Here is a 12627-nt window from a genome sequence, read left to right on the forward strand (position 1 = left end):
GGGGCGCGGCGCTTCCCCGCCCGCCAGGCTCCCGCCCGGGCCCGGCGGCCGCGGGGCGGGGGAGGCCGAGGGGAGCCGCGGGGGTTTCCCCGCCGCGGGGGAGACGCCGCCGCACCCAGCCGGGACAGCGGGGTCCGGGACGGCCGGGAGCGGGAGCCCGCAGGGACGCTCGCCCCGAGCCGAGCCGAGCCGAGCCGGAGCGGCGGGCGCAGCGGGACGCTGCCCTGCGCGGCCGGTTACGTGGAAACAGGCCGAAGGGAGGCTTTCCAAGCCGGGAACAGGACGCCTGCCGGGAGGGAGCTCCGCACGAGCCGGCCGCCGCGGCGGGGACGCTGACAAACCCCGCAGCGCGCCGGAGTTCGGCGGCGGCGCGCCGGGAGGGGAGCGGCTCCGGTGCTTTGCTGTGGAGGTACAGCCGCAAACAGCGTCTTCCCGCACGGCACTCATTCTTGCCAGCCCCCCTCTCCCCCCCAGTCCTCTGATTCTCGATCTCATAAAAGATAAAAACCATTTGCGTTAAAGGGGGAGCAACAGGTAAAACTGGTAACGACTGTCCAGATGTCTCAGGCCCAGTGTTTGATTTAAATCGTACAGCAGTTCTAACGAAACGCAGCAAAGGAAGCTATATATTTCCTCAAGTTTAAAAATAACTTGTTCTGCTTTCTGACAAGTGAGGTAATAGCGGGCCTCTGAGCCGGGCATGTGCCACTTTTGTACTCACTGGAGTAGTCACCCCATCTTCTGCTGCTTCCTTCTGCAGTTATGATGCAGATTCTGTTCATGTTTAGTATTTAACAAGTTCCTTCAGCAGCTAAAGTTGTCCTGAGAGGGAAGACATGGAAGCCCAGATGATCCCCACCACACGTAAGGCCCCAGTGTGAGCAATTTACTTGAGCAAACTGGGTTTGCCAATGCGGGCAATGGTCCTTACTAGATTAAGCAGTACATAGTTCTGGACTTCTATTAAGCTATCTTGTGGTTGCAATAAAAGGTATTACTTGTCCCACCACATTTTATCTCATACTGTTGATATCAAAGCTACAACACCAGCTACCGCCACAATAGTAAAACGCTAAATGCTGAGAAAAAAAAAAAAAAACAAAAACAACAAAACAAACACATTTTTCCACTTTTAAGCAGCTACTTTTTTTTTTCCTTCTTACAGTTCCCATTCGGAAGCATGCATGGCTATAGGTTTCTATAAGCCCTGTGGAGGAAGGTTCCAGTAACTTCTTCACCTCCTATTTAGAAATACGGGGGTTTTACCTGCTGGTTCAGCTTCTTTAGTTCTTTATTTCTTTTGAAAGTGTATGTGTGACTGGGGCCCTGCTGATCTGAGTTCAGGCCAGTGAAACAGAAATAACTTTAAATTAATACAAGTAGAATAACAGATATATTTTCTGCCCAGCAATACAGGTGTCTTCTGTGAAGCACTGGGACAAAGTCAATCTAACTCTACTGCATTTTAAGTTTTTATTACAGTTCTCACGCTATTTACTTTGTCTTGTTAAGTGCATTGTGTATGATGATGAAAAAAGGTACTGACAACTCCTTAATAAATGAAAATTAATGGCCATAAGTTGACATCAAGTACCCTTCTGTCTTTTTTCAGAGACTGTCTGAAACAAGTTATTTATAAGTCAAACACCTCCATTTTGCAAGCTGATTAGCAGTTTGTTTATTCTTTTAAATATCTGTGTTAAGAATTTCACAAATGGTTTCATCACTTACCAGTTGTTCTTCAAAGGCTTCTTTCAATCTTACAAGTACTAACCTACAGCAGATAAAAACCATTTTTAATTGTTATATGATAAACCACAGCTAGCTTATCTTCTTTATCAACATTAGAATATACAAATACATTAACTCATAGCTTGCAAATCAGTGTTTAGGACTAGTGAACTGGAAGATAATATTTCGGGTGCCTTTCTTCAGGCCTGAAATTGGAGGAGAAAATTCCAAAAGGAATGCTAGCTTGTGCTGATTCCTCCAATTTTAACTAAGTATTCAGAACATTTGAAAAACAAGACGGTTGGTATCCGGGCAAGAGATGAGAAATTAGACAGAAAGAACATGGGAAGTAAGATAGTTATCTTTCTGAAAGAAAAGAACAAGGCAGGTAAGTTATGGTTTGTGAAGGAAGAAAAAAAAAAGCAAGGACAAGTACAAAGAAAATTTTTGCCTAGTATGTATTTTTTTTAAAAATTCAGATTTAAGGATTCAACTCACAGATTTGTACTTTGGAAGTCATTCTGCAGGTCTTCCCTTGGGGATCAGCACTGAACTTTCATAGATATTTTGCCAGAATCACTCCTTATGTAGTTTTATCTTACATTAAAGGGCTTACTCTGACATGTAACACACAGTTGTCCTGACAGTTTTAGGTAAACTGGATGAAACAGAACTTCCTCTTAGCTCTACTCCCTCTTAATACCTCTGTCCACAAATGAGGTCTGGGTTATGAGTTTAGACCAGACCATTGTAGTTACTACAAAATTTTGAAATGTTTGTGCGAACATAGTCCCATCCTTTGGAGTTGAAATAGATACATCAAATATCAATTTTGAAAGGATTTCTATTACTACTGAAGCTTTTTTTACTGATGAGAAATCACTGATGAAATTTTAATTCTGGCTGTATTTCTAGTCACACTTTATCAGTTGGCACTTGGATCATTTCAATGCCTTTGATTCTTTTTTCCTCCCAGCGATGGAAAAGAGCATATGGGATTTTAATGACACATTTTATCTGTGTAGATAAAACGCAGAGTTGGTAACCATTCTTCCTTCTCACAGCTGGATAAATTTAGCAAGCAGCAGACAGTCTGACCTATGTTGTGTAGGCCAAATGCAATTTGCAGACAAGTATAGGTTTTAAAATAATACCTTGTCTTCCCTTACACTGAAATCTTATGACTGACAGATAATCAAGAAGAAAACCATGTGATTGAGAAGGGAATGAGCTGTCTGCTGATAAATCTTCTGCAAGGCACATACGTAAGTAACCACACACCATTTAGTTACAAGCAGAAATAAAGAAGGTTTTTTTAAGCAGTAAAGTTTCTCTACTATCATATATTACCAAACAAATAAGCTTTTGAAGACTAGAAGGGAGTCCAAATCTTCTTAATCCAAGAATAAAAGGTTCACCAGTCATTTTAAATGAGGAAAACTTTAAATAACATCATAAAATAATCACAACCTTTCAATCACCACATAATTCCTGGGAAAAAAAATCCTTAGGTAATTTGTATTTGAAAGTAATTTTCAAAGGTATCTGTTTTGAAAGTCATATTCTGTCATACTTCTGCTTGATTCAAAGTTATTCAAATAGAAGTACCAACTTCATTTGGTAAACTAACAAGTTGCAGATGATGCCAGTAGAAAGGAAAGGAGGGAGGAAATTCCTTCCTTGTAGCACTGGTATCTTGACAATTCTTCTGTGGATTTAATCTTTATATCATTTAATAGGATTTAGAAGCCCAGATTTTAATAAGAGAGATTAATGGTCTGATCTGTGAAGAAAACCCAAACCACCACAGCCTGCTGAGAAACAACAAGTGTTACCTTTAGCCAGAGATTTGTGATACCCTCAGTAGGTTAAGCACCAGGCCCTAAGGGGGTGTTGTCTGGGCTCGTGTTTGGACCCTGTTGGATGTTAGAAACCTGTTAAGACAATACGTTCCAGGCACAACATTTCTTCAGCTTCAGACCTGAGCTTTAGGCCTACAGAAAAAGGTTCCAAAAGCAACCTTGTGATGAGAGAAGCTGTTAGAATATGCACACTGACAGGATCATCAGAATTCTTGGTAGTATATATTATAGTCTGAAAAAGAAATTTAAAAAGCAACCTTCTACTCCCAGTTTACAAAACATGTACAGTTGGATAATTTATTTTTTTTTAAGTTCCAGGTGTTTTTTTCTGCACAATGTCACTTTTCATACATAATAATTAAACAATATCAATCTTAGTTTTGGTAGCATTCAGTATCAAAAGTATACCTGTAACATTTAAAAAGTTACATTTCCAAACATGGCACACTGAGTAAGATTTATTAAAGGTCCAGTAGTAACAACTATACAATATCTAGAAAAATACCATGTTAATTTTAAAAGAAGCAGTATGAAATTTTATTATATAGTACAAAGTCAGGTTAAAAATGTCTCTAAAGATGGAATTATCATAAATAATCATTTGATCTTGGTTTACATTGTATCAATTCTAAGAGAAATGTTCAAAAATACCTCACCCCTCTTCCAAGCTTTTATCAAAAGTGAATAATTCCCAAGGTACTTTACACTACAGAATTCACTTTAATGAAGAATTTACTGCAAAGTTCGTGATCGCCAGGATATAAAGCTAAAATATGTATTTCCAGCATAGCAGGAGGTAACCACGAAGGCAAAGAACTGTAGAGAGAGGGAAAAAAAAAATAGATTAGGAAGTAAATATATTTGAGAACACTGTCATTTCTAAGAAAAAAGAAAATAGTTATGGGACTTGGAGAGAAAGGAAAATAGCAAGCTGACTGAAATGGCACACTCTCACCTCCTTGTACCTGTGTGGCCACCACAGTCAACACTGTGTAAAAGTAAGCTTATACTATGCATAGAAATACGGGCTTGAGCAGACAAAACCTGACATTTCAGCACTTTTTATAAATTCCCCCTCACACTGCCTCAGTATTATTGGAGAAATAAGGATTGGAGGAATTATCCAATCCTTACAGATTGGACTGCCACCAGTGTAAACACTTGCTACTTTCAGAGCCTGAGGAATTGCCTGTGGGATAGATAATGTGAGCTCAAGCTAACACTTCTGCCCTGCTGCTGTGTTCCAGGTATTGCCTACAGCCCACCTGTACCTCAGCATGGCTCACAGTGCATCTGTTTGCTTACAGAGCGAGCTTGGATCCAAATGCAGGCCCAGACATGTTCTCAAACAGCACTGCTGATTAGGTTACCTATTCCAGAGGTCCTCTACTGATGAATAAAGGCATTCCTCAGTGACAGCAACCACACTGTCATATTACTGCTTTGTCAGAAATTGATAACTGAATAAGCCTTCTACAGCAGGCTAGATTTATTTCACTGGTACTGATAAAGTCCAATTCAGCACTAGTGCTTAAGCTTCTGTTAATCACTGTGTGTTGCTCAAAACAGACAACATTCAACATAATCTTAACAACAATACCATAATGTTTTGTGCTGAACCAAGTAAAGCTGTCACTGCAAATAAGATTAGCACCACTTTTCTAAGAGGTGAGCAATGATAGGACAAGAAGGAACAAACACAAGTTACAGGACGGGAAATTTCAATTAGATATTAGGGGAAAAAAACAGATAAATCACAGTGTGAGTAATCAAACAGGCATACAGGCATTGTGGAATAGCCGTATTTGGAAATAGTCACATTCAAGTGGACAAAGCCCTGGTAGCCTGATACGAGTTAGCCCTGCCATGGGAGTGGAGAGAGTTGGACCAATTGACCTCCAAGAAATCCCTTCCAGCCTAAAAATATGTTATGATTCTACAATTGTTCCTGGCTTATATGCTATCACTGGCATGGGTAGGCACTGCTGAGCATTCTTCCAGGCAGTAAATCTAAGCCTTTCAACAGAGGGCTCTTAGTGGGCATTGTCTAATGCAAATTTAATCTGTAACACCAAAAAAACTGTAGATGATGATGTAAAATCTTATTACAATAAAAAACCCCAAACAAACGGTAGCATTCTTCTTTTTCCAATTATTTTGTTTCTTATTAAATAAAAGCTCCATCTAAAATCTTTCTAACAGAATGACTATTGGGGATAGATGATTTGCTAAATCCTCTATCTGTGAAACCCTTAATGGATTTTGAAAGCAAGAATCCACATTTAATAGTTTATTTAGACACTGTGTTAGATAAACATTATTAGGAAGTATTAGAAGAGAATCCAAACCTCCCAAGAGACACTGAACATTCATGCATTTTGCATAAAACCTGAATCAGCATGGAAGCTTATCTAGCACCAAGCAAGTTCCTGTCAGCTGCAGTGACTAACAGACCTGGAGTTACAAACTGCCAAGGGGAGAAGACCCTGAACACCGCTGAAATGACAGGGATTTAATGATCCAATTCCCAGGACAAAAAATAGAGCAGGTGTTGGAGTTCCTGTGTTCATGGCCATATAAAATAAGCTTCGGACAGGATTTGTGAATAGTCAGGAGGACAACTGCAGAAGCACGTACGCTCAATAATTTGGAATTCCTGTATACAATTGAATTTGACTCCCGTTGACACAACAAGAAAAAAGATCTTTTCCAACTCCCTTACCTTTGCTAGTGAATGCATTCACCTAACCCAAAAAGTGATAAGGCTCTTTTCTGTTCCTTTTGTTTTTAAGTTATTTTTCATCCACTTTGACTGTTTTGGATTTCTAAATCTAAGTACTAAGATAGTAATTTTTTACTATCTTTTACAGGGCTTTCCCCAAGGTGCTGTGTGGGCAATGTGGGCAGTGGCTCAGCCCACAGAGAGGTGAATGCATCCCATCCATAAGTATGCAAAGTTTGCTGTGTTAGTTTAAACTGCTTTTGAAGTTGTCCAAGTGCACGCAGGTGACTCGAAGCTCGCACAATCTTTTTTGTCTGCTCTGATGTGCAGGCTCTGAATTCAGCCAGAGAGCTGGTAATAAATGGGGGCAAGGGAGGAGGAAATCAGTGGGATTCTAAAAACATTGCTGCCTTTTCTGATGTGACTGTCATCTCCTGGTGGAATTTCTAGTCACCTCTAAAAATTATGAACTAAATTGCTGCTACCTATAGGTTTTGTGTGTGCCCTGTATCACTCTGTAGCTTTTCAAAATGCAGAACGCCTGCAACTTCAACCCACACTTCCAGAAAGCCTTCATTTGCTGTAAGTTTATTGGATGAAGAAGAGATGTAAACAAAAAAGGAACTCACTGAAGAAGCTGCCCAGCTGTTGTAATTGTGATTGTCCAGATCTTTGGTAACTGAGGATGCATCTACAATGGCAGCAATGAGATACAAAACAAAGGCACTTCCATTAAAACACAGACCCTGTTGAAAAGACAAACATACGTCATTAATATGCACAGCCATTTGTTTTCCAACATTGCAAAACTCTCCTCTGAAATACACAGAACACATGCACTGTACACTAGAAATGTCATTCTTAACTATTTTTGCCTTCTTCCATGTTTCCATCTGTAGGATTAAAATTTAACTGCTTTGAAGATGCATAAACGTTGCACCATATTTTGGACAAAGTGTTCTCTCCATCACACTAAATCCAGAAAAGTCTGAAAGTTGGTGTGCTGTGATTTTCCAAAAGTGAAAATAAGCACTCAGTTTGGTTACCACAATCTAAGGGTTAGGCTGTAAGAATATGACACTACATGATAAAAACAACAACAACAAAAGAAACAAGACAAAACTGCACTTTGATTACATTTCTAATCTACAAAGATAGGAATCAATAAGGCCTGGTATATGGAGAATATTTATAAAGCTTCCAAAACTTTGACTTCTACACTACTGAGGGTGATAAAGAGGGCGACTTTTTTTTCTCAGTTGCATTCTTCCATGTCTCAGTTCCTTTCCATTCTGCCTGTTTTTAAGAAGAGAAAGAAACAGGTCTAAATCCAAGGAGGAGAACAGTCTGAATGGACTACATGGGTCATCAAGACCCATGGCAGATGCTGAATTTTCTCTTTCAAGAGGCAAAGTTAATGTCTCAGGGTACTTATATTTATTACTAAGAAAAGCAGATGACAACGGCCTCACATAACACTACAGAGAGCAAGCAAAAAGCCTGTTTGTTTTTTGCATGTGAACAGGAAAGGAAGAGAGAACAGATGTCTAAGAAGATGAAAGAGAAAGATGCATGAGGGTTTTTTAAAGTACATGATTTTAATACCTTGTCCTTTACTTTCTCACTACTTGATCACGGAAGTTTCTTCTTTTTAAAAAAAGTTAAATCCCCTTAAACTCCACTCTACTACTTGTCTAAGGCATACAATTTTGATGCCATGCTTAAGTGGAATGCCTGTGACCTGCTTTGCATCTAGTTACAATTGCAGGCATTGATAACCCAATATAGATCCAGTCCTAATGTTGTACATAATCAGCTCCTTTCAGCTTCTGGCCTCAGTTTTGCACTCCAGAGTGTCACACAAACATAACCTTTAACTCTGTTGCTCTAGTTGTCTAAAAGGTGCCATACTGGTGCAGCTCCAACTCAATAATTCACACCGTGTGACCCAGTGGATGCTAGGAATTCATGCCAATTACCCACATTTTTCAGCAACTTTGACAAAATCTAAAAAAAGCTGCAGCCCAAGGAGAGAAGTTCAAAGGAAGAGTGGAAAATACCCACTTACCCTTCTGCAGGGAACCAGGCTGGGCAGTGCCTTAGCACTCAGATGGAGTCCAAGGACTGGCCATTGAGATTTGATTCACACACTCACAAATGAGTGGGGGTTCATCTCACCTACATCAGTTTGTCTATTAAAAGGTACTATGTCTATCCACAGATCTCACCCCTTGTTTTATCTGGGCATTACAGCAACAAAATATCAAACTGTCAATTTCAGGATGAGATGCCAACAAATGGCAGGTTCTGGTGTCTGTAAAGCACTGATTTAGAAACTCCAAATTTGATTACCTAGAGTATTTGTTGTTATTTTCAGATTTCCCATTCCAAAAAGACTCAATTACCCTGGAAAGCTACAAATCCCTGCAATATCTTGTCATGCAGAAAAGAAAAAAGCACATAATTTCTGAGAAGTGCTGCTCTGGGAAATAACACTGTTGGGGAAGATGGAATGCAGTGCAAGCTGATTGGGCCTTTATTGCCAATATATTACTCAAACCAAATGGTTAATGCTAAATTACCATCTGCTTCTTAAATTCAAACTCACCAGATTTTAAAAGCTTCCATTGATTGTTTTAGCAAAAAACTTCCACTACGAAGGAGAGTCCGTTTTGAAGCACATCTTTTGGGTTAATTTGCAGTAAAAGTAACTGCATCTTAAGCAATTTGATAATGTGCTTAACCTGCAAAAAGTGAATTTATGACAGAGAGGTCCAGATGTAATTCTGGATACTGAATACAATAGGAACAGTTTGAGCTAACTGTCGCCTAAGGAGGCAGAGCAATAAACGGCAGATACTGAAATTCAGGATTCTTCAGAGAATAGGGTAAAGGTGGGTGTAAACTCACTCAAAAAGGTGTGTGTCATGCTCTTTCTAACAAAGATGTTAAAAACACCTCTCTGAAAAGAGACTCAACCTTCCTCTTGGCCATACAGGAGCAGCAGAGGACCAATTCAAGGGCTGTTCCCAAAAGCTCTTTCAATACCTTAGGGCAAACCAAGCTGTAATGCAAGCATCTTTTATTTATTTGGTATTTATTTTCTTTTTATATAGAAGGAGACTACTTGTTGGACTTACATTTATGTACATCTACGATATATTTGGAACTCAGAGCAAGAAATACACTTGATATGAAATAGAAACAAATCAAATATTCCAGATTGTCTACCACATAGATCAGGGGCAACTCATTTATGTGCAGTTGTCTCATAATAGTATTCAACTGATGAAAGAAGGGTAATGACCAAAGCTTTATTCAAATGGATATAAAGATGCTTTCCCTTTGAATGTACTTTACTTACATGTAATGCAATGGGAAGAAAAAAAACCCCAAAAAACAAAAAACCCCACCAACTCACACCTTTAAATGTACCCAGACACATTACTGTTGTAATTGAAATAATCCAACATTCCTATAGCAGTGTTACAGCCTTAATGGTAATTGCTGGCTATGAAACTTGAAAATAGAGAAGCTATCTGAACATAATCCTGGTTGTTCTTATTAGTAATTGCTATAGTTGGCTATTTATTGCGGCAGCAAATGGGAACACTTAAAGAGAAGAGTATTCTAGCATTCAATTTTAGTCACCTACACAATATAGCTGATAAAAAGCTGTTAGCAACATAGAAGTCAAATACATTTCATCATAGAAATAACAGAACTCTAGTCAATAATATTTAGCTGTTGAAAAAAAAAAATAAAGAACAGTATCTCACTGTATCTAACAAATGCAAAGATAAAACTTATAGTGATTCTTAGATGGGTCACAAACAGCCAGTTGGCTGAAATGACAATGACTTTTAGGATCTACTATCCTGAAGACCAGGCTGTTATGCAAATGAGGTAAAATATACTGTTGAGAGTTAGAGCCAGGTTTGCTCAAACCATAAAAACTGGATCTGCATTTTAAGTGCCTGTGAAATTTTTCTGTAATTACAGTAGCTGTTTATCTGATTTGCTTTAACTCTTGAGCTCAAAGCTAAGGATTACATGGTACATATAATATATACATAATACATAATTTTCAGCACCATTTTCACAGTAGACTACATATGGACTGTCAGAGTGTTGCTGCCTCTGAACTATCCTTACTTTAACTTTATCAGAGGAAGAATTTTAAAAGCCCAAGTCCTGCTTCTAATGCATGGTGTTGATTCCAGTAGGGATTTCTGCTGTTTAAGCCATATGGCCAGGTCTCTTAGCTCAGAGGCAGCAACAGACTCATTCTTCATGGGATGTAACCACCACAGAGAGAAAAAGAGGTCACTGTGCATAATTATCAGTCACACACACATCAAAAATCAAGTGACTATATCAACCGCTGAACAAAATGGTGAAACATCACAGAAAAAGTGTTTCGAAAGTGTCTGGATAGTAAGAAAAGTTAAAACACTGCCAGTATGCAGCCACACAGTAATTAGGGAAAAATCTGCAAAGAGTACAAGTAGAGTTGGTTTAATATACATGTAGAACACACCAATATTTTATTCTCTTCAAAACCCAGCAAACCTGAAACAACAAAGAAGGGGTATATTTACCACCATGGTCCATGGCACCTGCGGGATCCTGGTGTAGGTCATCGTCATGTAGATGATCAGAAAGAAGACGGTGAGAACCCAGTAAAACACAGCTACAAACATCACCCAGCCGAAGGCTGGATATAGAAAATATTCTGTTCCAGCGATCAGGGTCCACACCAGCAGCCCCAATACCTGCAAAAGTTATGGAGAAGAAAGGAAACTGTTACACAGTTCTAAACCTCATACATTCACTCGAGGTCAAGGAGTGACACCACCGCTGTTCACATGAACCATTTGATGAACTGAACTGGGATGCTGCACTGGCAAAACACTGATCTAACCAAAAAGAACATATAAAGCTGGTTTTACTGTGGCAGGGTGTCACAAAGGGAAGGGCATCTTATCTGTTGATTTAGCTCAGCCTTTAACTACTTTGGAGCCATACTTGCAGTGGTTTCTCAGCTAGCTCCCAAAAGGATTGATTATTATAGCTTACTTGCCGATGTGAAAGGCAAACACTGCTGTTTTGCTGCCAGCAAAGTCACTTTCGAAACAACAGCTTGTGAAAGACCACTGGGATTTTCAGGTTCTATCTGCCACAGCCACGGGTAACTTACCAGTTGGAGTGGAGCTCAGAATGGTGCACACCTGCTCTGTGGATTGGCGGGCACCATAGACACAGAACATCTCCTAGACCTTACTGTTAAAGGTTGTAGGAAAATATCAACGCCACTACAACATATAACTGTGACTGGAGAAGAGCAAGTCAGATTGGGAATGTCATTATATTCCACAGTTCTTAAAACATCTCCCAAGTGACTTGACCCTAAGCAGTAGACAAGGAGTCACTCAAGCAAAGTCCTCAAGCAAACGAGTCTGGGGGAAAAACCTCCCTCCTGATGTAGCAATCTGTTCAGATCTAAGACAGGAAGAAATATATGAACCAGAGGTTTTAACATACACTCCAGCTTTCTCCAATGTAAGGTGATCTCTAATGCATTAAAATGAATGAGGAGCAAGCAAAACACAAGTTGTATGCCACAGGAAAAAAAAAGCTGTGTGTTTTGCAAGTCGTCCAGCAATTAGAAAAATCTTAACCACAAAAAGAAAGTGATATTTTATACCTTAAAAACAAACAAGAAAACAAACAAAAAGCAAAGCCCAGCTCTCACAGTTTATTAGACTCAGATGTGGGAACTAAAACTGCTGTATTTGCAACAAGGATTATCTCCTTCTGCTCTCTGGACTATGGTGAAATTTCCTAGCAGTGAGAAATGGAAGGATCACAAAATTAAAGCAAATAGCAACACATTTAACACGTAACAGCCACAGTCTAAAGAACCTTCTACCCCAACATTCTATCTTCAGCAGCAGTGAGTTCCAGACATCTGAGGAAATACATCAGAGAACAGACCACGCAGCAGTAATGTTTCCCTGGACTACCTCCCTCAGCTCTCAGGACTGTGCAGTGAAGGGGCTTCCTGAGCTTGTGGTGACATCTTTGTGATCAACAGACCCTGGCAGCAGGTGACAGTTTTGCTACAGCTTCATTTGCACAAGAGCTGATCCTATTCCCATGCAAGCTGCTGGCCATGGTCACATTTACTTCTCTATTGCAGAACTGAACATATATATAATGTTTAGAGATTTCATGTTTACAAGACAAAACTATACGGTTAAAGAAAGTTTCTTGTAATTGGTCCTCCTACCACCTTGCATCTGTTTATTT

General features: G+C 39.6%; 1 protein-coding gene across 1 annotated transcript in view; it reads right to left on the reverse strand.

Annotated features, from left to right (window-relative positions):
- Positions 1-3907: 3907 nt before the first annotated feature.
- Positions 3908-12627, reverse strand: part of CMTM8 (CKLF like MARVEL transmembrane domain containing 8) — a 34908-nt gene continuing 26188 nt past the window's right edge. Inside the window, exons 2-4 of the mRNA XM_040072458.2 lie at positions 10917-11090; positions 6945-7061; positions 3908-4409 (exon numbers count right to left, since the gene is read on the reverse strand). Of these exons, the coding sequence (XP_039928392.1) occupies positions 4326-4409; positions 6945-7061; positions 10917-11090 (375 nt within the window). The 3' untranslated portion in view covers positions 3908-4325. The remainder of the gene's footprint in view (positions 4410-6944; positions 7062-10916; positions 11091-12627) is intronic.

This window comes from Hirundo rustica, chromosome 1 (genome assembly GCF_015227805.2).
Source record: "Hirundo rustica isolate bHirRus1 chromosome 1, bHirRus1.pri.v3, whole genome shotgun sequence".
NCBI lineage: Eukaryota > Metazoa > Chordata > Aves > Passeriformes > Hirundinidae > Hirundo > Hirundo rustica.